Raw genomic sequence first — 27,549 nt, 5'->3', positions numbered from 1 at the left:
GGCCCCTCACTTATTCAAAGGAGGAGCGGCACATGAACTTTCTGAGGCTCGTTCATCCCTGTTGGACACTTGACAATAGTTGGACAGGCCTCTCCCAAGTTTCTCAGGTGTGTTAAACCAAACAAAGGATTAGCGCAGACTTCCTCCAAGCCAAAAGTAGCGGCAAGGTTTTCCATTTCTTATTAACCGTCTGTTTTTCATCCCACCCCAATCACCTTGAATTCCTCATTCTCCCATAAACCATGGCAAAAGGCAAAAGGGAACAGCTGATTAGAAAATTGATGGAGTGATGGAGGGAGGGACAAGGTGGGTAAAATTATGCACTTTCACCTGTTCAAGATCAAGATTTCACAACTGCTTCTTTCCCAGCACACAGGTGCTCATTTATCGTAGAGACTGAAAGGGTTCATCAGATAGGGAACAATTCTGTTAAACTCTGTAATCATTAACTCTTTACATTCAACTGTTTCTGAACAATACCCTTTTCTAATGATGGGGACAATGCTTTTAACAAAAGATGCTAGAAGTGCCAGCAGTATGTGTGTTTACGGGTGTGGGGACTCAGTTATTTTGAAATACCTCCTGGCAGTGGTGGATACAGTACCTGAAAGCCACACTTGAGTTAAAGTACAGATATCTTACCAGAGATTTAATTTGTGAGGAGTTGTTAAAGGCATATAATAATATACTATCTAGGCTATAATTATATAAGGCATATATAAGGCTTTAATTATCTGATATTTACTGTACATAAGTATCAAAAGTAATTTTATCATATTAAATGTACTAAAGTAAGAAAGCAAATGTTTATAAAAAAAAAAAGTATTCCAGAGAATTTTGAGGACAAGTACATTTATTTCTTCTCAACATGTACACCGACTTTAAAACAGGGCTTAAATTACATTTGGAGGGGAAAAAAAGAAAAAAAGTCTTCTTGACAACCTTAAAAGATTTAAAGAAAACCTTTGAAATCTGGGGCTGACACACCGCAGTAGAGCAGTCACCACACAGTCTCCTATCACAAAATAACATCCTTTATACTATGGGCAATGTGTAGCAGCTTATCTGATATGCAGCCTGGGCTTCAGTGGCAGTGGCAGAGCTTCGTTTGCAGTGTCCCTTTCATTAATTAACTTCATTGATTAACCATTGCTCTATCTTTCAAGCTTGGACCAGTGATTCACCAAACCTTCTAATTTTATTTAGCAATAATAAAGTAACTTTATAGTAATTATGTGACTCCCTGTTAATGAAGACATGGAAAATGAGTAAAAGTATACATTTTATTTGGGAAATGTACTGTAAGAAATTATTATCACTTTGTTACATTACACCAATGCCTACTGGTCAGCAGACATCATCTTAGCTCATAGATTACACACCCTAACTTTTAATGCATTAATTATTACTTTTACATTTTTGCTGAATACAGCTGCCTCCTGCTGCTGGAAACAAGGTTAGGGAGATCTGCAAGAACATCTCCAAAACAGCAAAGCTGTGGACTGTAAAACCAAAACAATAAGACCTGACAAACTCCAAAGAGCTTTCTGGGTGCATCACTGCAACCCTTTCCACATATGAGTACATGAGATCCTTTGTTAATATAGAAGAATTGCTACATGCAGCTTTAATGTTGCATCAGTTGAAAACTCTGTAATGTCATTAAGCTATTTTTCAAGAAGCTCAACTTATAGAACATTTTAGGTTTAACATGAAAATTAACAAAATTGCTGTTACAAGGTCATATCCAGTTTTCCAGATTGATTAATGTCTTTGTTATACATCAGTGACAAATGCTGCCTTTCTAGCCAAAGGGAAAGATGAGGGACTGTGGTGTCTATCACTACTTCACTTTTCTACAGTACTCCTGGAGCCTGAATCCACAGAGAGGGGGGGAGGGGGGAAAAAACGGGGAAAAAACATCACCAGTAAGCAACAGGATGCACATGGCCCTGAGAAGGATGGCTGGCTGGATCCAGGAAATGGAGAGAGAAGGAGAGGAAGGAGAGATTTTGGATCACAGCTGTGTGCTTGGATTGAAAAATTCCTGTTTTGAAGCACCGAGAGACATTTTGTTGTTCTTTCCCCAGACCATAAAGAGGCGGAAGAGACGCAGTTTGCTACAGCAACGATCAAGTGGCTATGGTAGTTAAACTGTGCATTTCACCAAAAAACAGTCCTCATTTAAGTTTAATCTCTGAGAGACCTAAAGAATAAAAATCTTCTGTTTTATGTCCATATCTTTTGGTAATACAGTATGATTTCTCAGATAATATCACTAAAGAGAAAATCAAACTCTAGGCTTGGATTTCCAGTAAATGTAGGCAAGATTTGTGAGTCATGTTGCAGGAATACATTCATCAAAAGCCTAACTGTCCTTGACCGCTGTTTCCAGCAGTACACAGGCCATTGAAATGACATATCAAGTGCCATGTCATGATTAAAGGCTGTCAGATCTTTGAAATCCTTAGTTACACAATGGCTGCTAAAGGTGTGGGAGCTGATAAAAACCTGTGGAGTTTGCTCCCTCACACCAGGGCCTCCTGCTGATGTCAGTAACATACCGGAAAGTTCGCAATATGGTCTGAATAATATTACTGATAGTTAAGTAAATCATTTAGGCTCTGTTAGTTATTTAGGCTGTCCCCCCAGGCCTAAGGTTTATATAAACCTAGGTCATCATTTCACTTCCTGAAGTTTCCATTGTGCAAATACAAAGAAAGAACACACAATTAAACATTGACACCACTGATTACTTTTTATGATTCCTCCTTTAATAATTTTAGTGCTCTTTTCCTTTTGTTTCAATTTCACTCAATGACAGACCTTTACATTTGAACACTTTGGTCCCTTCATTTATTTACTTAACTTAAAGCTGTATTTGTCAAAAGGGCAGAAAGGGGAGCTGAAAAATCCATATCCCTGCTTATATCATTTTTATTGGGTTTTTTAACAATTGTCTTCAAACACATCAGAGAGAGGGAAGCCCTGTTTATACCTGGTTTTAACATGCATCTTTGTTGATTCGATCACAAATGGTCAGCTTAAGTCTGCATTGTGTCTCCACATGATTCTCAAATGACCATGTCCCTGCTTTACATGCAATAAACACGTACATCATTTTCATTAAAAAACAAAAGCATTGTTATTAAAGTTACAGTAGCAACAGTGTTGTTGTTTAACAAAGTAGCCTGGGGACTGAGGGGGTCTTGGTGTATTGTAAAAATGTTGGCACTCTCTAATGTTGTAAAATTTGAACAAACTTTTTTGTATTCAGCACAGTTTCAGGTACAATAAAACCTATGACTCAAACGAGCACTCTTTATTACAAGGAAACAGTGACCGAATATCACACAAACAAATCAAAGATCCAACAAAGACTGAACAGGAACTCAGGGCTTAAATACAAACTAGACTAACGAGGAAATGAAATGCAGGTGGAGACGAAGGCTGAGAGGTTCAAGTGAGGGCAATATTGTGATGAGGTGGATGATCTAGCAGAAAGCTGATTGGCTGTGTGGAAGTGAGGAGCAGGGAGGACTAACAAGGCTGATGCAGGGCAGGTGTGTAGATGGGTAAATGAGGGAGAGGCAGCACAGGAACACGGGAGGAAAAAAACACAGTAAACTGAAAGTCAAAGACCAGGAAAATGCAATCCTCCTAATAATAAGCTCATCAAGTAAAAAGACAGACAGACAAAGGGCTTTACTTTTACACACACACACACACACACACACACGCACACAAACACACACACAGTGCAGTGGATAACCACAACAACTGTAGCCCTCCTTTAGGCCATCATTATGTTGACATGCCCGACCATACTGCCTGACTCTACCTGTTTTTTATTTTGTTGTTTGTGCAATGCTATTTTTTGTGTTACGATTTTGTCACGATAATATATGCTCTTATTGACTTTGCTTACTTTCTCCAATGTATTGGTGTTTTATTTGTTTTTATTTGATCTTGCCTCCCTCAGTTTTATTTTATCTCCTTGTGAAGAATGTTGGTCGACACTTGTTGCTGTTAAATGTGCTCTCTAAATAAATATGACTTGACTTGACAATTGTGCATTTTATAAGAGAAGCATGAAATGTCTCGTTAACATAGTTATTGCATGCCATAATGTTTTTATATGTTGGGGTTTTTTTTGTTTTTTTGGTTTTTTTTTTTAGATGTGCAGGGAAGTCAGATCTTACCTCTGAGGACTGTGAGAGGAATTCAAGAGGGCCACAAAGTCTACCTCTAGTCAAAGATTTCCAGAGCTCAATAAATATAAATCATATGACAATGCTTAGACAAGTTCTTAGATAAAAATTGAACCTGTTTTTTTTATAACAGAGATGCAGGGACAGACAGGAAAGAGTCATTGCAATACAATATGCAGCACCAAGGTTACTGTTGGTACTGTGTCATCACCCTGAGGACATGTGTTTATTGTTAATTACTCCAATTGTCATTGCTGCAAACAGTTTAAATGCTCAAACAAATTACAATTCATTTAGCAATGCCACAGACATTAAATTACAGCACACACCTTTGGGTGCAGAAAAGATCAATAGCTTGTGTGCTAAATACAATAATATGCAATTTTTTTAAACGAAATATCCGTGGTGAATCACAAACGAATGCCACACATTCACTTTACATTATGGCAGATCAACCAAAGTGTTTATTTTTTTCCCCAATCTGGTAATATAATTTGAAGATATAATTGTCAAGTTAAAGACTGTTGTTAGAAAGACGCCGTGTTGGCTGTGTTCATATGGTCAAATCTGTCACATGTCGTGCCAAACTTTGTGTGCAATTTGTGATCCTTTCCTGTTCTCCATGTACTTTATGTACTGTTCAAACTCAAGCCAGTTTAAATTAATAAATAGTGTATTAATGACTCTATTCTCTCTTGGGACAGTTGGTCTGAAAGTCACTAAATGACTTTTTTTGTTCTTCTCTGTGTGCAAACTTGATTATCATCAACTTGAACGTGCATTGTTTAAGGAAAAGTTAAACTAGCTGAAATAGCTATATATGTCACTGTGCCACATTCTCCGTTAATGAGTCCATCGATCACATCCACATTTTTATTCAACATTACACATTTTTTTTTCCCCCAGGAACTTGCTTTACAGCTAAACATGTATCGTACACTTCAGTGTGATGTCCATGCATTAACTCAAGTTTCCCTGTTGTCTTGTTATGTCAAAAATCATGAGCATCAATTTCTACATATTCTGGACATGTTTTCAATAACTGCTCAAGATTATGACTTCTAACTTGAATGTTCATGGGGAAAATATGCAAAGAGGATATGTTTTAACCAGTTTCCCACCTCTTCATCAAATACGTACAAATACGTGTCCTGAATCCATGTAATAACTCTGCAAACACAACATGTCTCTACTTAACAATAGCCTTTAATTTAACAGCTTAATAGACATTACACCACAGGTTAACACCTATCGTTAACATACAATGGCTTCCATTTTTCAATGAAAGCAACTGAAGAAATCTCCAACAGCAACCACACTTTATTAACAGTTGGGGAAAAATCAAGCAATTTCACCCAAGAGGGAGAACTGTAGTTCTTTGGTTGTAGGCATCAGACTGGAGGCTGAATGCTGAAGATAATCATAGCCGTGCTGATATTCAGTACAATAGCACTACCTCCCATGTGATACTGTATTCAAACCATAGTTATACAAGCACTAATAATTATTTAACAGAGAAAAGCATCGCACATAATGGTTTGTTTGTTTGATTAATTATTTCTTTGGCCCTACCAACACAAATAGTTCTGCAACTGGACTGGGACTGGACTATTGCCAATCACCAAATAAATATTCCCTCACACTAGCTGGCTACTTTGTGTAGGTCTGCATGTTACCACAGGTCAGCTACCTAGTATCATGTACATTTATCTGTATGTTTCCATTTATTATGCATGTAATGAAATAAGAGTCTGCTGACACATACATGTGGTGTTGCAACATCTCCTGATGTTATCTGAGCATACCTGGAGATTTGCAGTGAAGTATCCAGGGTAATTCCCTTCCCTTTGTCTTGTTAATTCAAATGTTACCTGTAAAGTGAGGTGATACATGCATGGTTAAAAGTCCCAGTGCTGTTATACTCTTTTTCAGCACTCATAAAATGCCTCCTGTCCAATTAGATTGCTTAGTCTGAACTAAATGTTACTTAATCTGCAATGACTGTGTGCCATCAGTTTATGGTTTCATCAAGTATAAACATTTGCAGATTACTGTATTATATTTAAAAAATGCAATTAATCATGATTAACTATTGGAATTTTATAAATTAGTCATCTGACAGCTCTAAATTTCACTTCTGGCAATTGCATCCTGGCTTCAAAAATCCTAAAAGTGGTGTTCATTTGTAAAGACTATCTTCCTGAACAAAACATGTAAATATCAAAAATGTTTGTTTACCACAGACCTTATTTTCTTCAGTAATCCAAAATCCAATGGAAAAATCCCATGGGTTTTTGACGAGGGCACCAGGGCAAAGCCAACTTTCACACTGGCCAACAGATAAACGTCTTCCCTGGGGCACTCTGTTTGGTGGTATAAGTGGCTGAGTGTTAGCAGACATTATTATACAAGGTAATGATGGTAGTAGCAGTAGGACAAATACTGCGGGCATTCTTGTCTTTGTGTTGGGAAACAGATAGATGATATCTTTTTCAATTGTGTAACATAAGTGCTGATAAAACAATAGTTTTTTAAAGTTTTTTTCTGGCTCTTGCTTTACCTCTGGCACTTTGTGAAAATCCTCTGTCATTATCAAGTCAAGTCAGACTAACTTGGTTTAATGAAGTTGTTAACACTTAGAAAGAACAAGGTAATCCCACTTGTCATTTTTAAGTTGCAACAATTTCATAAAATTAAGTAAATACAGATTCATTTTGAGCAAACCTAACAATCTGATATGTAAACATAAATTAAGATTAGTTTGTATTTGCGTTACCTTTTCAAGGCAATCAGTTTCCAAGATTATTTTAAGTAAGAGCGACTTGTCAGATTTTATGGTGTATAACTGAAACGTGTGTTAGCCCTACAATAACCTACAGAACAACGAACACAGTCTTCAACTCATATAAGTAACAAAAGAAATCCGATGTTGATTTTGTCATGAGCGTCATTGTTAAACTATGATGGAGCATCGCGCTAAGTCCTGTGCATGACAGACACACTTTCCTCCTTTTTCATTCATCAGCCGCATCCTGTGTGTGTGCGTGTGTGTGTGTGTGTGTGTGTGTGTGTGTGTGTGTGTACTACGTAGCGGCAGCCGTGCCTTTAAAAGCGGCTCACAGTAAGGAAGGGCAGTCCTCAGCAGCACACACATCGCAGAGCGCACATCTGCACCACCAGACAAAGCCCCCAAACTCATCGCTCCTTTCTGACAACATTTAAAACCACACTGCTCGCATGGAAAGGATTATTTTATCAGTTTGTCCTCCAGTTGAAGAGACTTAAACTTAAGCCAGTCCACATTCCTTGGCTAACTAATCGGCTTTTTATTGGTTTATCATCTCAAACAACCGTCACAAGGTCGTCGAAAGCGCACGATAAAATGTAAGTGGCGTTTTTTTCTAATATTTTATCATCGTAGGCAAGATGTACACCATGTTAATCTGGCTTTTTTTAAAAAATATCTTTTGGTTGTGTCTCTGCATTAAGACGCAACAACTCTTCAAGTCACTCATTAAGATTTAAACGTAAGAAAATGTTTGTTTTTTTAATTAAGTGAACAACATCTTACCCCAACATCTTTAAGAACTTATTTATAGGAAAAGAAGCAGAAGGAGTAAAGATTAGGATAATGATCCGTTTAAGCATGTAAGAAAATTGAGATTTCAACCAAATTTCAACGGGATACTGTGTATTTTAATGCCAGTATGTTCATCTCAGGAGGTAAAAATGTGGTTCAGATTATCAACTTGAGGAGAATTAAAGTGTAGGCCTAATTTAGATATGTATGTGCCTCTGTCTAAGGTGTGACTCCAGAACCCACAAGTGAACTTTCTCTAAATTTCGTTAAAATTAGATTCTTTTTGAAGGCATGTGGATTCTAGGATTGTTTGTCGTTATTCACCCCATGGGAGTGCCTCTGGGGTCCTGACTGTAACGAGCCCTGGCATGACATGTTGAAAACGTGAGAAATTTGTTTCAGGGGTTACTTCATGTCCAAAGTGCATTCCACATATTCCTTTAGCAGTGACGCTTCTTTAAAAAAAGTGACAAGTGCTACTTCAAGGTGAATTCTAAGGAAATAGCACACTTCTGCTGCATGAGTGTCATTTGTATTAAAGCAAACAATGATAAAGCCATTATAACAGGTAGAGAGGAAACAATTAGCACTATATTGTCTTTATATGGAACACATTTTATGGTCTGTATGGCAAAAACAGTTACAGGGAGAACAGTAATCAGTATGATGTCATTCTACCCCTGGGCTATTCTTTTGTTTGTTTGTTATACATTAAACAGCCAATATACCTCTGGAGATCAAAATGTGGGAACCTGTTATGGCGACAAACTTTACTTCTGGCTGCACATAAAACAACAAGTATAGTTTTTACATGTTTAATTATCATTTATGGAATTTGATTTAAACTTTTAGTCTAAATCGTATGGGAGGGTTGATAGAAATAATAGTCTTGTTTTGTGTGTTAATTTGTTTGGGGTTAAAAACACACACACACAAAAAAAAAAATCAGATCATTTCCTTGTCCTGTATTATTGAAAGAAATCAAACCAGTTTTCTAAGGTTTCAGAGGTTTAAGGCGTCGAAATGCAGCACAAGGTTAAGGTTAAGGTTAATATACCTTAATGTGCATGAATGTGATCAAAATTTGAAAAAAAAATATTAATAAAACTAAATATTTAGTTTTCTGTCTATCACAACTTAAATGTGTTGGATAATTTTGCAGTGAACCTAACTGGCATCTGTGATCTTTGTCTTCATTCAGGATGAACAACAGAGACCGTTGGAGGGTGTACAAGAGGGTGAGTGTCATGTTTTTCCTGGCTTTGGTGGCTCTGACTGCCGTCCAGAGAGGGAACATCAATATGGGGGCTCCCTTTGAGTTCGAGAGGCAGGCTGGCATGGAAAACTCTGAGTACCCTGGAGCTGATCAGAAAGACAAAACTGCCTCGTACCTGGGGATAAAAGGCTTCTGGAAAGCTAGCAAACGCCAGCTAGTGCCTAAAGCTCAATCCACCACGCAGGAGCCCAGGATCACTGAGGACAGCAGCCCCAAAACTTGGGACGTAACCAGCTCCAACTGTAGCGCCAATCTCAACCTCACAAGTCAGGACTGGTTCAAGAGCCTGGGGGACAATTTCAAGCAGTTTACACTTTATCAACACTGCCGTTACTTTCCTATGGTCCTCAACCACCCAGAGAAGTGCACAGGGGACATATATTTGCTCATGGTAATAAAATCTATAGCCACACAGCATGACCGCAGGGAGGTAATCCGAAAAACCTGGGGCAAAGAGTGGGTGGTTGACGGCAAGAGGATAAAGACCCTCTTTCTTCTTGGTAAATCCTCAAGTGAGGAAGAGGGAGCGAACCACCAGAAACTGGTGGAGTACGAGGACTACATCTATGGGGATATCCTCCAGTGGGACTTCCTGGATAGCTTCTTCAACCTCACACTTAAGGAGACTCACTTCCTCAAGTGGTTTCATACTTACTGCCCAAGAGTACGCTACATCTTCAAGGGGGATGATGATGTCTTTGTCAACGTGGAGAACATCATTGAGTATCTAGAAAGCAGCAACCATACAAAGAACCTGCTTGTGGGGGATGTGATTTTAAAGGCTAAGCCCATTCGTAAAAACGTAAGCAAATACTATATCCCAGAGGTTCTATATAATAAGACATACTACCCTCCGTATGCAGGCGGAGGGGGTTTTCTGATGGATGGGAGCCTGGCGAGGAGGCTTCACTGGGCGGCAGACACACTGGAGCTCTACCCCATTGATGACGTCTTCTTAGGCATGTGCTTGGAGGTGCTTCAGGTCACTCCTATAAAACACAATGCCTTTAAGACGTTTGGCTTGGTGAAAAATAAAAGCAGTAAGTTGAACAAAGAACCTTGTTTCTTTAAGAGCTTGATTGTGGTGCACAAGCTGCTCCCACCGGACCTCATGCACATGTGGAATCTGGTCAATAGTGACCTGGTGTGCTCGCAGAAAGTGGAGATCCTATAGCTTAATGAGTACACCGGGTAAGGACAGCACCAGAAAGCTGAGCTGTACCTCGGTGGATACTAAGATGATGCATGGGAGTCCCATTAAACTCTCCTTCATGTGGACAGGACCATGGACAATATTTGAATATGCTGTTTCTGTGCAGTAGTGCAATTTTTGGAGGAGTTTCCTCCAAAGGCTAGTAAATTATATAGTTATACAGGTTTGTTTTTTTTTAATTGACCTAGAATTGTGTATTTATATTGGCATTTTGAAGGACGCACACTGTCAGCATGCAGATTTAGAGACAACAACCAAAGTTGAGCTGCTGCAGCACCAATGGGTGCATATACAGGCTTTTTATTCTGTTGTTAGACCTAGTGCAAAATTTGTGATAGGTCCACCTCGTCACAGCCATGCACACACCCCTTTCTCTTCCCCTCCCCAGTGGCCAACACCTATTTTTCTCCTTCGTTCTGGATTGACTCAGTGGAGGTTTGGAACCCAGGAACCTTGTGGCCGTGAGCTGTCACCAAATCACCAATGATAGCAAACCTATTAATGTGAATACCCTTCAAAAATGTAAGGTAACATTTATTGTGATGACAAGTGGTAAACAAAACCATGAACATGTAGTTGCGGTGTGTTGTATTGCCAGATAAGTCTGAGGGAAATGTTTGGTTTACATCTTAAAAAACAAAAGAGCAGTTAGTATTAGATAGTGCCCTTGGAGGCTTGGATTTGAAAGCCATTCTGCATATGCTGCCTGTAGTTATGCTCAGTGAAAATAACTTTTTGTTTTAACTTAAAAAGTAAGTTGCGTTAAATTTTGAAGTTGACTGAATCTGAAAAGACAGGTTGAATCATTCAAAATGACCTTAACTTGTCTTCTCAATTTCATTCAACTTTAATTTTAAAGGCAGCCAGGACACAATCATTTTTACTTAAAATAAATAGTTTATTTTTACACAGTGGCATTTTGGGTTTTATGAAGTGTAAGACATCACCTTCAGTTGGACCAGTATGGTGTGCTGTAGTGGCTTCAAATCAAGTAAGAAAACAAAACAACTCTCTCTACCTCAGTAATTTGGTCAAAAATCCTCTCCGTTTCACTATTGGTCACCTTTTCTACTCCAAGTATAACCATGATACCATTATCTCCATGTGCAGTGCATGTTCCTAAAGTAAGATTTTAATCACTTTTTGTATCACAAAGGTCCTTGCACTCATTTTTTTTGGAATGTAGCTGACTTGATTTGGACATACTACTCCTTTACTACTGGAAACATTTTTTAAAAACTTGTTACATGTTTGTGGATTTGAATGTGCTGATATACTTGACGTGGATTCAGTAGAGGGTTTACAATGACACTGTGAACTAAAACTATTGCTGGTACGAGTAAATGACATGTTAATTTAATCCCCGATAAAAAGGGGCAAATGTGGGGTTCTTGTATTTAATTTAAAGTGTCAGATGAGCATATGATTGGGATGTTTAATGATTATAAAGCCGTTTTGGGTGTAGCGGGTGATGATTATTTTGTGGTGATGTAAATACATGTAAAAATTAAGGTGTACATACAATGTCTTTTGTAAATAAACATCTTAACAGTACAGTTGTCTTTTAAAAATCTGTCCTAGATAGGGTGCTTTTGTGTTTGGGCTTATCAGCATCGAACATCTCTGTGAAAATCCACATCAGGTCAGCAAACAATAGAGTCCAGTGTTGACATGTGGGTATCAGTTACGCAACTGAACAGTAAAGATAAAAATGCTCAAACATCCATGAATGTAATAGTGTAGTACTCAAATATAATACAGAAAGTCTTCTTTTTATCAGCAACTAAACCCATGAGTATGTTCTGTCTTGTCTCTCAGCCTGTGATAAGATATTAACGCTATCACTTGGGTAATTCATATACTGAAAAGAAAAAACTGCTGCATTCGAATATTTACAGAACATCCTCTTCGGTACAAATTGAAAAAAAAAAGAAATGTGACACAATATTCTCCAAAAATCATATGTTATATTTGCAACCCACAGTATATTTTCAGAAAGCAAGTGCACATGCTTACGACTCAGTGTGACATTTCACACTGTTTATGTTAAGTGGCCGCGTCACATATTGTGTGTCTTTTCACAAAGCAAAGCTTCTGTGAGCGATACCACTGGTAAACAGTGAAGATATTGTTTAGAGGTTTTAAGTTGGCCCAAAAAGACAAAGTTCTGCATTGCAGAACAATACAGCTGCTTTCCTGTTGTTCTCCAGAATCTCTTTCAGGACAAGGACAAGAAAGCCACACAGAAACTGGATCTTCTCTATATATTGTGTTTCATGAGGTTTGCACTTGCCAACACATAAGCATAGCTCAAGAAGATTTATCTCTTTCAAATGTCCTCTGTGTGAAACACAATGTATGAGTGATATGGAGTCAAACCTATCAAGAAAATGAGCTGAATTATCTCAACTACTGTTCAGCAGTATGGTTTACATGACTATGGTGTACCTATCATTTACTGTCGAGGATTACATTTCTATTGAGGACTAATACTTTTAACAAAACAGAACAAGGGAAAGCAGCAATAGCAAGCACTTGAGTACTTCAAGATATTTATTAGCAGCTGTAAAGCCGTCGCTCAAATTTCTTCTGATCTGGTCAGTGCAGAGGCTTTAGGGGTTTGGGGTCCACATACTGGTGACATGGAGGTGTGAATAGGGGGTGACAAGTAACGTATTAGTGAAAGTGAATGCTTCAAAGCAGCACAAGCTGTATAGTCTTGTGTGGGAAGGAACCAAATTCTACTTTCAAATTAAACTAGGTTGCACCTTGTGGTGGCTAGAGGTTTTTGGGTTTTTTTGAGAAAGGACATCCTTTTTGGATATTGTGTAATATCAATGTCAGTTAACAATGAAAGTTGCAGTTACTGGAAACAATGATTGATTTTAAATTTTCAGTTAAATTCTTAAATTCCCGCACCTAAAACCAACCGAGATTAATACTGTAAAACTTACAGCCAATTGTTTTATTACTCATGAATCAATTAACAATTACACAGTTCCTTAGTAAGTTCATTTGGATCTGTTTTTAATGGTTTGAATGGTCAGGTTTTGCTGTATGTTTGTGGGAGACAATAAAGCTGATAAAAAAAAGACGATGATTCATGTCTCACCCACTTTGTCAAACCTCTGTCTCGCAAACCAACAAGTAGCGAGGAACCGGAAAACCACAGGTAGAGTTACTCAAAAGAAGAAACCATTGTTATAGCTGAATTTTCCTACCAAAGTGAGTGAATAAAAGAACTGGCTTATCAACAACAGGCAAAAATTTACCATCATCTAGTGTAAATTTCCCACTCTAGTGAGGATATTTGACTGTGAGCGAGCCCACATCCAGCTTTTCCAATGTGCCTGCAGCAGGAGCTGCATATTTGTTAACGCTAATTGGAGGAAGCTTTTGATGTCAGCGTGGTCAATGGAGTCGGCTGGAAGAGGCTGTAGGCTTTCACACTAGCTCTTTATTTTCTTCAAAGGCCTCCGCTGCACCATCGTCGGCATGGCTGAAGAAGGGAGTGCTGCTGCTTAGGCTAAAATTAAAAAAAAACATTCCTTAACTTATACAGGGCTGCTGACTATAGCTTCTCTATCAGCACAGGCATCACAAAATATCTCTAATAAATTGTGCATACTGTAGATTACATTACTGTTGATCAGAATATAGTATTCCAGATCACCATGTGTGATTTTACATTAAATAGTACAGTTTAGTGGATGGGTTTTGAGAATATTCAAGTTTCAAACCTCACTTAAAAAAAAGAGCACTTCTCCTACTTTGCACCACCCCCTCCCTTCTCATAAATAATGAACAGTCCCTTAGAACAGAGACTGGCGACAGGTTAACTGTATCAGTAGGAACCCAGTTGCAGCACAAAACACCACAGATGGAGTTGGTAATGAATTTACTTTGCCTGTGATCCTGCCAAAGGTCAAAGGTCAAACAGGTGAGGAGCAACACAGTTCAGATAAAGGTTCAGGTGAAGAGTCTCTGTGGGCTTGGGAGGAGATCAGGGACCAGGACTAGGGAGGCCAAACTGATGACTTGAAGCGTGGAGCAAGGTGAGCTTGTCTGTCTTAAACTTGGTTTAAGAAAAAATGAAATTAAAGTTGTAGAAATATATTGTGTTATGTGTTGTCTGAACTGACCATTTGAGAATAACCACAGCAGTGTTACTGTAAGAAACAGTAAAAATATAACCCAGCAGTTCAAAGTCAATATTATTCAACAACCCACACATTTTGACCAAAACTCCTTAGTCAGATAAGAAAAGAACTTGGTATCTCATCGATCATAACTGAGATGTTATTAGTGGAGGAAATATTATGCAAAAATGTGAATATCTTATATGCAAACATCACTGTAAATTTCAGACTCCATATTATTGGTGTTATTTTGCAAAAAAATCCAGACTTGTAATGTCTCTTGAGACTCAACTAATGGCAGAAAAATATGCTATAAAAGATCTCTTTTATAGCATATTTTTTGTTCAAACATCAGCATTTTGTTCCCCATCTGCTTTATGATGCCGTAAATGATCAGCTTGTTGGTATTCAGCTATAAAGATTTAAACATTCATTGTTGTGTGGCACTGATAAAACGAGGCACACAGTATGTTCTTCTCTATTGTATAATACAAGAAGATAAATTGGTATTTGTATGCCCACTCAGCAGATAAGGACAGTGGAGTCTCTGACTCCCCACATCACACTGGAAAAGAGGCCAGGGCCATGCGACTTCTTGGTACATCCATGCTATAGGACACCATGTAATTGACAAAGATCCATTGTGAAGAGGACTCTCAGCTGTACTTCCATTTAAAGAGGGTCCTATTTAGATCAGCCACGAAACAAATGAGATAAAGAATCACTCGCTATCCTCCCTCTTCCTCACAATGCGCCACTAAGTCAGCGTCAAAGCTATTAAATGTTTTATGTTTGTGGTTTGATATTTACAAGTCAGAGGGTACAACTGCAGCACCACTTTCCAGTTAAATTCCTCCCCCATAGCATAACAATAAAATATAGAGCTTCTTTTACACACATGCTTATATATATATATATATATATATATATATATATGTATATATATATATTTTTTACAGATTACACATTTACGTTCTCCTGTTTTAATGACTTTAATTATTGTTGTTATTGCTGTCAGTCATATGTATATATTGTGCTATTAGTTTCCCATAATTTTAATGTTGTCATTTCAATTTCTGTGTTCACATTTGTGTCTTTTCTAACATTTTGAAATTTTAACCTTTTTTTGAGGGTGGAGGCTTCAAATAAGCCAAATATTTTTTTGCCTCCCCCTGCACGGTATACTGCGTTTTTTTGTCCTCATTTTGTGTATTCTAAATTGTGGGGGAAAAAAATCTTAATAAGAAATCTAAAATCTTCCTTACATGTTCTCTCTGAATTACAAAAACAACTTGATATAGTTTGTGGATATGAAAGCTTAATCTATTGTAAATCTAAATAAGGGAAAACACAAAGAAAACTTGAAAACAGCAGTAAAGCAGGAGAGAAATGACATAACAATATGAAATGGAGCTGAGCTGAAAAACAGGTGAACTCCTCAGAAAGCACGGGTCATTCTAGACGGCTGACATAACGCCACAGAAAAAAGTCAGCATGACCTCTGTCACTGTTCGAGGCGGGGGGCAACAAATCTCTAAATGGAGGTATTCAGTGGTGCCATCATCAGTGCCTCCCGCTCAGGCACCTTCGCAAACAAAGATCCCTGTTCAGCAGCTAGGGCCAAGGGATGACAGCATACTGCTGTCCCCCGTCTGCCAGAGTCACTGACAAGAGAGACCTGTCCAGCAGCTCAGGGTCACTGTTAAAGTCACACTAAGTCCTATTTCCAGTGAGAAATCAGAAATATTAAGACTTATATTCTTATATGTAACACTTTGACCTACATGTGGACATTGCATATTGTTTTACCTGTTTAATCTTTGTGTATCTCCTTTTATGTTTGATCTTGGCACTGTGTAAGAAAACCGTATTTAAATTCTTTGTATGCCTACTTGACCAATAAAGTGGATCCTGAGTCTGATTTTGAACTTTAGGGTTCCCACATATTGTCATGGATTTCTTTTCTTGCCCCACTTACCTGGTGTTTTTCAAACATAACACAAGATTAAGAGAGATTGAGAGCCCCTTGTATGCTTGATGATTTTAGTGCCACAACTTTAGGTTTAGACAGAGACAACTGCCTTTAATAAGTTTTGCTGCTAACTGTGGGATTTGAATAGGCAAAATTCCAATAATCAATGTCAGTCGATGTAATGTTGCATCACTCAGCACGCATTCAGCATGCACAGCTCCATTGACTGAGGAGTCACTCCACTAAAAAGCTGACCTGACACTGCCACCTTGTGGGGAAAAATAGGCTTGTCATTCATCAGCTATTTCCAGATGACACTGGGTACATTGTTAATATGACAATATTCTGAATTTGATACAGGTCTTGTAAAGAGCATATTGTGTTTAGATGATCAGAATTAGGCCACATTATTAATGTAGTATTTTACGATGAAGACATGGGATATACCAGTGTCATTCAGGTTTTAATAGCATTATTTGTGCATGTATATATTGAGACCTTGTACACTAACCAACTAGCCTTATCTTTGCAAATTTATGTAGAGATGTATGCCCAAAAGAAAAGCAAAGAACAATTCTGGTCTGAAGAAAAAACACACCTACTTTCAAACATTACGAAAGACTTTGGAATCAAAAGGCTTTTAAATATGCATATCAAGATGCTGACCTTTTCAATAAGGTGGTTGAAGGAATGAAGGAGTGTTCGCACTGTCAAACAAGTCTGCCACCCAGTTTAAAAAAAATCCTATCTAGATGCAGAGAAGCACAATGACAAGCTGCTCCAGCCATTTCATCTCTCAATGACACATCAAAACACACTACTCTGATCATGCAGAGCTGCATGTAAACAGAAATATTAGTGGAATATTCATTTTTGTTGGTCATATTTTTCCATTTTAAAATAAGGGCAAAAACCAATGACTTTGTGCATGTAAATGTGGTAATACAGCATCTAACGAATCACAAAGGCTAAAGACTGTTTCAGTTGTCATGTTTCTAGCAGACCCAATGATTTCTAGCTGAAAAGAGGTATAAAGGCTCTGATCACCCACACAGTGTTGTGAAATAATATGGCTGATTTACATATGTGGGTGTGTAAAGATATTTTTTATCATCTTACTGAACTGTTTGCGTAGCGTAGCATCCACCTTTTACAATTAATTTATGAAGTCAATGCTAATACTTACTCAATGCTTTAGATTGACATGAGTGCAAGGAGAACAAACATTTAAAAATCACCACCTACAAGGTTTTATTTAATCACATGAAAATCTTAAGATTCTCGGATGGGGAAAAAATTAGTCAATGCACTACAAATATTTTATGTTACATAGACAAGAGGCGTTTCATCCTCTGTGACTCAGACACTGACTGTGCCCCACCAAACAAGACAGAACATCTTCACCTTTTTTTAACAGCCATCTCTCAAGCACCGACTCAAATCTATCAAAATATGCTTTGCACATTACAGTAAAACATGGCACCTAAAGCAAACTAAATGAACAAAATAAAAACAAACATGGATAACAGGTGTATTTTTTTTTTTTTTTACAAAAGGTAAAATGAAAATCATACAAACTGTTTAAATTTACACAATGTATCTGACAAAGACAAACATTTTTTTTCACAGCAAACTTGTTTGCCAGACCCGTTCCATTGTACTCCTTCGGAAAAGCAAGTTAGCTAATGAGGGCGAGAGGTGCAGGTTTGCATTCGGGACATTCAGTACTCACACAAAGCACTTGAGCTGAGAAGGTCAAAAGTTCCATTCTGGCACATTAGGGTGGGGAACGGTTTAGGGGTCTAAATAAAGGGCTAAAATGCCCATTAACAGTTAAATATATATCAATGACGCTTTCTGGAATGTCCAAAAGCTCTGAAAACTGATGAAACCAGAGTCCATTCAAAGAGTAAAATAGACTAAAGGATTTAGTCATCAAACTTGATTTTCTTCCCCTGGGGTTTGCCAAATCCACCGCCGCCGCCTCTTCCACCTGAAATGAGAACAAAGGCAACTTAGAGTGCTGGCCAGCGCCTTCAAGTGTGATCCAATCTAAGCAAAAAGAAAATCTAACGCTATGATCCCCACATTTCAACGACTAAATATCAGCAGCAATTTGATTTTCTTTACCTCCAAAGCCACCACGTCCTCGACCACCTCCACGTTGGCCTCCCCTTCCTCTGCCGCCACCACCCCGACCGCCGAAGCCGCCGCCGAAGCCACCACGACCTCCTCTGCCGCCACCTCGGCCGCCAAATCCACCACCGCCAAATCCTCCGCCGCCTCGACCTCCGCGGAAGCCGCCTTCACCCTTGGGCTTAGCGTAGTCCAGGGTCACCTTGCTGCCATCGATCTCGCCGTCCTCCATGGCCTCCTTTGCTGCCTTGCAGTCATCCTCGTTGTTGAAGTCAACAAAGCCAAAGCTGCGAAGGAGGGTGTCAGGAAAGGGCCAAGTTATTTTACAAAAGGTAACAAGATAACTGATTTTAGTTATCAAAATAGGAATTCCTACCAACATAGCTAAAATTTTAACATTACACAGTGACTGTTTAATCAGAACAAACTGGAAACTCATTTTGTACTTAACCTACGGTGTTATGAGTGCATTTCACAGTACTTTGAAGTTCTAATCACCTATGTTATTGTTTTGATTGTTTCACATCAGACATGAGTTCACTATACTTCTCATGCAAATCTGTACACCGTCACTTCTGGACAGAGCAGTTTCGCAAGAAGAGCTAAGAACCACAGGGAATATTTAAACCCCATAAAAACTTACCCTTTTGATGACCCCGTTTCTCTGTCCGTCACTATCCTTGCTGCTGCAGCTCCCTCAAATGCGTCCTTTAATGTCTGGTCCGTTGTCTCCTCGGAGAGACCCTTCACGAAGAGGGTTTTTGTTGGGCCTGACAGAAAAGAGACCATCACTAAAATTGTTCTTATTGATCGTTTAAATGATATCACATCATCATCATCTGACAAATAAATAGTGCATCAACCTAAAGGCTCTGCACTGACCAGATCAGTACTTGACTATCTTTTATATCGTCACAGAGTTTCAGTCGGTCAAGTTTTCATCACATCCAGCCATGATGACATACTGGGTTTCCCAGCTGCCCCTGCATCTCTAAGTCAGTGTAGGATCCAAAGACTTTTTCCACTTTGGTCAAGTTATTAGACTTACCAGAGTTCCCCCTGCCCCCGTCTCTGCCGCTATTTTGGCTGTATTCAAGTCTGATCGACCGGCCTTCGATGTCTGTGTTGTTGAGGTTTTCTAAAGCTTCCTTGGCATCCTCTGTGCTCTCAAACTCTACAAAAGCAAAACTAAGGAAAGGAGCATAGCATTAGGGAAAGGTTAACACTGACCATGGATCAGTAAGTAGAACATCAACTGTTGTCAATCAGAACATTTGTTACAATGTTTTTTTCTGCCCTTCAAAACATGGCAGTGCAAATCTTGCTGACCATTTTGTCAGATGATTGCTTAATTAGACATTTCCACTTGTTGCACAGTAGACATAGGCAACACCCATATGAGAGTAGGGTGAGCCTGTTCTAACTGTACGTTGGCTCTGCTTCTCGTGCGAATCCATGCATAACCATAGATAAGATTAAGAGGAGCTCATGAGAAGGTGGAGTAATTTGGTATTTATTTGTGGAATTTTAAGGATGAAAAATGATGGCATAAAATCCTCTTTGGTACCCATCAACACAGTATTGTTGAAGACACTTACCCTTTAGGTCTGCCATCTCTCTGTGGAATCCTAATGGAAACTGCCTTCTCAAACGTGGATTGTAGGGCATCCTCTGTTGCACTGAAGGCGAGATTATTCACCACCAGTGTTTTGCAGGCTGCTCCTGATGTTACAGAAACAACAGGAAGGAAGGAGACCGGTGAGATGAACAGACTAGACTATTGCATAATAACTTAACTGAAAGCTCACACCATTCAAATATTAATCCCAGCTTTATAAAAATGTCCAAGGAGTTTACCTGCTGACATGGCCCCTTTGTGGCTCTTATCACCAACATAGTCAACCATGATGGACCTTCCCTGTACGTCAGCTCCCTGCGCCTCCTCCAGCATCTTCTCTGCTTCCCCCTCAGATTTGAACTCGATATAGGCAATGCTGTCAAAGGAAAAAAAGGAATTACTTTTCTCGAAGAAGACTAGTATTTTGCAAACCAAAATGCTGGTCAACTTTATACGAGTGACAGGTTTGAGTATCAGCAACATTTATGCTAAAAAATGGTGATACCTTATAAAACTGAGACAATAACTGATGGAAAACAGTTTTCCTTCAACTACATCCTAAAGCTACGTTAGTTTTCTATACCGATAGGGAATCTCATCCAAGGTTAGCTTGTAGGACTCACACAGAGCTTTCTTGTATTCCTTTTATATTCTCCCTAATGACATTAAATGGACTAAGAAAATAAGCTGACAATAACTTCTGTATTAAATGCTGGCTTGTTCTTACCCTCTGTTGGAACCGTTCTGGCCTGGAGGTAACCTTATGTCAACTGCATCTTCAAAGATTTCTTTCAAGTCATCAGCAGTCGCAGAGAAGGGGAGGTTCTTTACAAACAGTGTCCTTGCATCTCTCTCTGTGAGACAAATGTCAAATGTCAATGTTGGGACTAACTTCTTTCAGTATTGAAAATATTTTAAAAGGCAAAAGAAACACATCAGAATAATTAAGCTTGGCAAAAAGGTAGGAGCATTGTGATTCATTTTGAGAAAATTCACAGAAGGCTGGAATGTGACAGCGATTGAGGATAGAACCGGCGGACGGGAGAACACACCGGTACCGAAGACATAGCACTGCATTCACTTTTCCTCCTTACATTACACACACGAGTACTGAACAACCACATGCATGCCAAGAAATGGAGGGTGTGGTAATTTTCTCAAAAGAATTTGGTAGAATTATTTGTTTTTTAAAAAATTTCCAGACATATACAGGCATCCTAATAAGTGTTTTTTTCACCTTTCTTGCCCTCCTGTGAGCTGTCTTTGCTTCGGGCCTTGTCCAACTTCAACTCCTGACCCATGACCTTCTTGCCATTGAGCTCCAGTGCCTTCTGCATGTCCTCCTCAGATGCAAAATCCACATAACCAAATTTCCTGTTGGGGCAAGTCATGCAAGAACAGTTAAGACATTTCTGCTTCAGGACAAAAATAGTCTCAGGAACTGTTACAGCCATGTTTCAAAAACAATGTTTTAGGTTGCAGATACAGAACAATTTCCCTGTTTCGAGGGGACTCATGGTAACTTTGCATTGTGTCTAACAAAAGTCAAAGGACACAATTTACATTTAATTATAATCACCACTAAGTATGATACATAGGCTAAGATTTATTTTAACTGTTTACTTACTTTGATCCACCCAACCTGACATCAGCGACCTCAAGACTGTTCTTGGAGAAGAATTTCCTCAGAGCTTCTTTGATTTCTTCAAAGTCTTTATTGGAGTTCAAGTTTCCCACAAATAGACAGAATCCTGGTAAAAGAGAAAGTAAATTTCCATTAAGTTTCATTTTTTTGTGCATTAAAAAAAATGTAGTAATTATGGCAGACAGATTCAGAATAATATAGGTGACATCACACATCAGTATTAAGTCCCTTGTTGATCATCATAAAATGTTTAAATCTGATTGATGGGTCAGTGTAGTATTCCTACCTTCGCCTTCTGACTTTGCCTTCTTGGCAGGAGGTGTGTCTTTCTTGCTCTCTGCTTTTCTCTTTGCAGGGGTCACTGGGGCTTCTATAGAGACAGGAGCATTACAAAATCTTTAATTCACATACATCGATTTGGCCAAAACAGAGGAAGAAAATCTGGAATGGGTAGATGGTGTGTAACTATACTTAAGGCTTTACAATTTCAATAAAAACTTTTTGTGACATTAAACAGATGCTGTGAAGAGTGATGTTTCTATTAGGTTGATAGGCCAAGTTTTGGCAGCTGAACCACAGTTGATTTTTCCCATTGCCAAAACTCACCCTCTTCCTCCTCATCGTCGTCATCATCCTCATCGTCGTCGTCGTCATCATCGTCCTCCTCAGACTCTTCCTTTGCCTTGACCATGCCTGCTTTCTTAGCCTTTGCTGGGGCAGGAGTGGTGTCCATCTCCTCCTCAGAGTCTGGAGAGACACAATCATTATTTTCAAGTTATATCAGAGTCATTGTGATCAAAGTGAAACCTCTGACTATCTGCCATTAGCCTGCATCAGATCAATAAAAAAGGTGACATCATACAAACTCAGTATTAAGTCCCTTGTTGATCATCATATACTCTTTCTTGAGGCTCACACATAAAGCAACTGCACACTGACTTGGTATCACCAATACAGAAGATATTCTGAAAATGAGAACAGTAATCAAAGGTTTGCTCACCATCTTCATCGTCGTCGTCATCATCATCGTCGTCGTCAGACTCCTCTTTGGCGGCTTTTTTGGCGGCTGGTTTAGCAGCTGGTTTAGCTGGAGTAGCCTTCTTGGGAGGTGGAGTCTCATCTTCTGATTCATCATCGTCATCATCATCATCATCAGAAGACTCCTTTGCAGGTTTCGCCTTCACTGGGGGCTTGGCAGCAGGCTTAGCTGCTTTCTTGGGTGGTGGGGCCTCTTCTTCTGACTCATCTAGACAACACGCATGAGAATGAGAATTATTTCAGCAAAAACAGGTAAATCAACAATAGTTCACTATTAGAAAATCTGCAGAGGGAAACCATCTTTAGATTGACTGAAAAGCCATGAAAAGCATGAATGTAACAGCGATTGAGGATAGAACCGGCAGACGATAAAATACACACCGGTACCGAAGACATAGCACTGCATTCACTTTCCCTCCGTACATTACACACATGAGTACTGAACAACCACATGCATGCCAAGAAATGGAGGGTGTATGGTCATTTTCTTAAAACGTAAAGGTAGAATGTAATCTGGAAATGTAATTCTTTAACCAACTGCTGCTCTGATAAGGCACAAATGCTTTCTTTCAAGCCATTACAAAAAAAATAAATGAAATAGAAATTTTCACACAAAAAAATATCAGCTGTTGGTCATACCATCATCATCATCATCATCATCGTCATCATCATCTGACTCCTCTGCCTTTGCAGGAGCTGCCTTGGCTGGTGTGGGTTTAGCCTTTGCAGCGGTATTTTTTGGTGGGGGGGCCTCCTCTTCAGACTCTTCCTCTGTAGGTAGATTAAATTTCCACATGTAGTGAGTGTGAATGTGTCAACATGCCTTAAAAACCCTCACTCACTGGAATTTATGAAACTCGGGGTGCTGACCAATACTGTGTACTGACACAATACCATTACTCTTCTCCTTTTCAAGTTAAAATATCTGTAAAATTAAGATTTTCTTAATGTTAACTGACTGTTAAATGAGGTTGCAGCTACACACCATTCTAAATTATAAGTTGAGACATTCATGCAACAAAATTTTTCATACAAGTTAAGAATTTGTGATTGTATTACAATGTTAAAAAAATAATACATCAAAGGAATTTCACTCCCTGTGCATCCATAATGCCTGACCAATGTCTAATCCCTGTCAAGTCGGGATCAGCGCATCTCTATTTTCACACATTTAGATGGCTCATCCGAACGGGTGCAAGTTTTATCTTAGTGTCTACAAACTGAAACAACAATCATAAGCACAAGTCCATTCATTAATGCAATGCCATTTCAGGTGATTCAGGTGACAGCTTCAAAAGAAAACTGTGCAATAAAAGTGCTCTAATTCAATTTGTAGATTACCCCTTACATTCATTTAATTTAGGTGAGTCGAATTTAACTGCTTACCAGAATCGTCGTCATCTTCATCCTCACTGTCTGCTTTTTTGGCAGCAGCTCCATTTTTGACAACTGGGGTGGCTTTTGCTGGTGTAGCTTTCTTTACCACTTTGGGTGGAGGAGTCTGATTAAAAAACAAAAAAACAAAAAAAAAAAAACTTGAAATCAACAGGCCAACACTATTCCTTTATGAATAACTTTTTTTATTAAATGTCAGAAATATACAGTAAAATGTAAAAAAAACAGACAGACTGTACCTCTTCCTCCTCATCACTGCTGTCCTCTTCGCTAGATTCCTCCTCCACTTCTTTTGGGGGTGGAGGGGCTTTCTTCTTCTGAGTTGCTTGTTTGTTTGCTGCCTGTAAAATATAGGATAAAATTCAAGTCAACATAACTTAACTCTAGTCACAGCAAACGTTTAAGCTACTGAATAAACCCCAGGGTTAAAATATTCCGGGCATGCTTGCTAACGTTGGGGTTTACAACATGAGGTATTTAGAAGTTTACATTAAAATCACTTATCACCTCAAAAATCGATGATTTAATCATTGTAACAGTTATTTGCATGGATTAGACGTGAGCCACGTTAAATAAAAACCGTCACTCCGGGCGGTTATCTAGTTCTTCAATTGTGCGTTTTCACCTCGTGCGTCAATCAGAGCTGGCGCACAACCCACGTGGAGCTCAGGAGGTCGGGCTGTTAGCATGTTAGCTAACTTTGCCGTCTACAGACAGGCTTTTCTTATAAACGCATGCTAAGCAAACGGTTGCAAGATTACCGGAAACAAATTTGATGAAAACCCGATAATGCTAGTTTGAACATTAAGTTTAATATTGAGTACCACAATTGTTATGCAATCAACTCGAAATAAATAATATCCGGCTCTGCATTCAGCCGTGCTAATGCTAACAATTAACTAACGTCACACGTTATCTAGCGTGGTAGCCTACGTAAATTTCACGTCTTACAATAATTTGCGTAATTAGTATTAGAACAACAGCGTATGTAATGCTGGCTAAACGTGTGTAACCTGCCATTTAATCCGTTTTCTATACACTCCATGCTTAAAATCGAGAACGCGCATGAATGCCATCTTGAGCAGTCGGTAAGCGTTAGCAGGCCAAAAAACCACCAGCAAGGCACAAACATGGCCGACAAGAAGAAACATTACGTTTTCGTTTTCACCATGCTTTTTCGACCACATAGACTGCTATTGCAATAGTGTAATGAATAAACAGAAAGCATTAGCAGCGAGAAATGAGCAGACGTTTTCCTCCCGGTGTCAGTTCCGTTTTTTACACAAATGCAGCAACTTCTTCGTAAAGGCCTCATGCGTAAACACAGCTTTCTATCACAAACGCACACACTTTTAGCACTAAAATGGACGCCGTTTGGTCTTACCTTTGCTAATTTCACCATGGTGCTGTCGTGTGTTTCAAAGAAACACGAGGAACTGGACGTTTGAAACAAGTAACGAAATAGCTATCACATACACGTGCCTCTGCCTACTCGATGGGACATTGGACAGAAAAGACAGATAAGTCGAAGCCGCGCTCGTTACTCTCCTGCTCTGCGCGCTCACGCCAACCCGCCCACTTCACTGTTTCCACCAATCACAAGTTGGAACATATGCCTCGTGCCCGCGCATCGCTTACATGGACAAATGATGTGAAACTACACTATAGACTGTATGAACCCCACAGAGAATGATATATTTTTAGTACCTAAAATTTACACATGATATAGACAAATAATCACAGTTTAAGTTTGTACTGTCGAGATTCTGTGGAATAATATATAATCTATAAATCTTAGACAGTTTTAGAAATGCTACGCATGGATTTGCCATATGGCCACTAAGCACAATTATGTCCCATGCAGCTGTTTATGTGACCCACGTGCTTTGCCAGTTGCCATCACCGATGAACCACATGTGGTCCTCTTACCATGCGCTACCAACTGTATGGTATGGTACGGATCAATAAAACAAGTTAATGTACTCAAGTAGGTAATTAACTCTTTATTGTACTACATTTTTTTCCATATCAGTTGATTTGCGGATCACGATTTAACGTATCATAAAATATGTTGTGGCGGAATTTAACTGTAGTAACTGTAATGTCAAGTACTGCACTTAGTAGTAATTTAAAGTGCTTGTACTCTTGAGTATTTTCTTTTCATGTCACTTTTATTAAACTACATTATCTGAAAGCTTTAGTTACTTCACAATTTAAGATTTTTTGTATTAAGAAACATAAAAGGAGCTCATACAATTTGATGTTTCGTTATTCATTATATCATTAAAGAGTTTAGACAAGTACAGCTGAAATGATTGGCTGTTTGATCAATCAGTTGATTCATGGAAAATGAATTGCCAATTATAAGCATTAAGTTATTCTCTTAAAAAATATATATCTATATCTATATTGAGTGTATGGATGATTTTTCTTTTTTTAATGATTTGAGTTGTGGGGTGTTCCTTATATTTTTTGTTTTTATATTTATTATAATTTTGAGGTTTGGGGGTGTTTTTTTATTTGTCTGAATTGCATAACTTTACTTTTGATACTTTAAGTACATTTTCCTGATTATACTTACTTTTACCTAAGTAACATTTTCACTGTTGGGCTTTCTCTTGCAACACAGTATTTTTACAGGGTGGTATTAATATTTTTACTTCAGTAAAGGATCTGAATACTTCTTTCACTATTGAAAATATGATGCATTGTTTGTGAGTGTGTAAGAAGGGGATCTGGTGGATTTCTGATTGCAACCAGCCAAAACTTCTCCTGGTTAGAATTCCCTCAGGGTTCATTGCTCAGGAGGTTTTTACTGTGAGCCGAAATTATCTGCAGATGTCTCCTTCTCTCCACAAGAAACGGACCAGGTGATAAAAACTGGTAGAAACATTGAATAAAGCAGTTTCAAATTACAAATCAGTGTTTTCCTGTTAATTGCAAATGATTATTTTGCATGTTGGCCAATGCGAAATGCAAGTGTTAGGATTTGTCTGTTCAGTGCTACTGTAGAAGCATGGCAATAAACATGTTGATCTCCATAAACGAGGACCTGCTCCCTTATAAGCTTATAATATTGATATAAGCAGCTCATTGTGAGGTAACAAAAACACAACAATTCTTATTTTCAGGTGATCATACAGTAAAGAATACATTGTTATTATATTATATTCTTTTTTTTTGTAAACATATCCCCTTAAATCCTATACTCTGGACCTTTAAGGACTCCTCGTCTGGAGCACGTTGGCTTAAATGTTGAGATTGAATGTTCACTGTGAAAACAGCAAATGACAAAACATCTCTCAGAATGATTCATATAGTAGCTG

At 38.6% G+C, this 27,549-nt stretch overlaps 2 protein-coding genes and 3 non-coding genes across 6 annotated transcripts; 1 reads left to right on the top strand and 4 right to left on the bottom strand.

Annotated features, from left to right (window-relative positions):
- Window positions 1–7,362: 7,362 nt before the first annotated feature.
- b3gnt7 (UDP-GlcNAc:betaGal beta-1,3-N-acetylglucosaminyltransferase 7) lies at window positions 7,363–11,834 on the top strand. The gene is made up of 2 exons (XM_042482010.1): window positions 7,363–7,595; window positions 8,993–11,834. Coding segments are annotated over exons 1-2 (1,251 nt in total). The 5' UTR covers window positions 7,363–7,593; the 3' UTR covers window positions 10,242–11,834.
- A 5,783-nt stretch (window positions 11,835–17,617) lies between these two features.
- Window positions 17,618–25,755, bottom strand: ncl (nucleolin). Of its 2 annotated transcripts, none has more exons than XM_042483667.1 (16): window positions 25,608–25,755; window positions 24,463–24,564; window positions 24,215–24,329; window positions 23,468–23,599; window positions 22,791–23,036; window positions 22,397–22,537; window positions 22,077–22,160; window positions 21,773–21,896; window positions 21,383–21,519; window positions 20,873–20,999; window positions 20,385–20,521; window positions 20,126–20,249; window positions 19,576–19,715; window positions 19,171–19,297; window positions 18,522–18,814; window positions 17,618–18,384 (listed from the first exon to the last, which is right to left on the bottom strand). In XM_042483667.1, the coding sequence occupies exons 1-16, from the start codon at window positions 25,623–25,625 to the stop codon at window positions 18,320–18,322; spliced, it is 2,112 nt and encodes a 703-aa protein (XP_042339601.1). In that variant the 5' UTR covers window positions 25,626–25,755; the 3' UTR covers window positions 17,618–18,319. The 2 variants fall into 2 exon arrangements, with proteins under 2 accessions (XP_042339601.1, XP_042339602.1); XM_042483668.1 differs by having other exon boundaries at window positions 23,474–23,599.
- On the bottom strand, window positions 19,892–20,025 carry LOC121941444. Its single transcript, XR_006105755.1, has one exon. It is a non-coding gene; the product is annotated as a small nucleolar RNA SNORA75 (small nucleolar RNA).
- LOC121941447 lies at window positions 21,151–21,288 on the bottom strand. Its single transcript, XR_006105757.1, has one exon. It is a non-coding gene; the product is annotated as a small nucleolar RNA SNORA57 (small nucleolar RNA).
- LOC121941433 lies at window positions 23,161–23,300 on the bottom strand. Its single transcript, XR_006105744.1, has one exon. It is a non-coding gene; the product is annotated as a small nucleolar RNA SNORA57 (small nucleolar RNA).
- Window positions 25,756–27,549: the final 1,794 nt, after the last annotated feature.

Source organism: Plectropomus leopardus, chromosome 3, assembly GCF_008729295.1.
Source record: "Plectropomus leopardus isolate mb chromosome 3, YSFRI_Pleo_2.0, whole genome shotgun sequence".
Lineage (NCBI taxonomy): Eukaryota > Metazoa > Chordata > Actinopteri > Perciformes > Serranidae > Plectropomus > Plectropomus leopardus.
Note: the sequence above shows the minus strand (reverse complement) of the source record. Positions and strands in the feature narration are given on the sequence as shown.

Bases quoted from the DNA above. Each gene is read 5' to 3' on its own strand.
- ncl (XM_042483667.1), bottom strand. The intron at 24,330-24,462 runs GTACAGTCTGTC...TTTTTTAATCAG, and splicing joins GCAGTGATGAGGAGGAAGAG to ACTCCTCCACCCAAAGTGGT. The intron at 22,538-22,790 runs GTGAGCAAACCT...GTGTCTCTCCAG, and splicing joins TGACGACGACGATGAAGATG to ACTCTGAGGAGGAGATGGAC.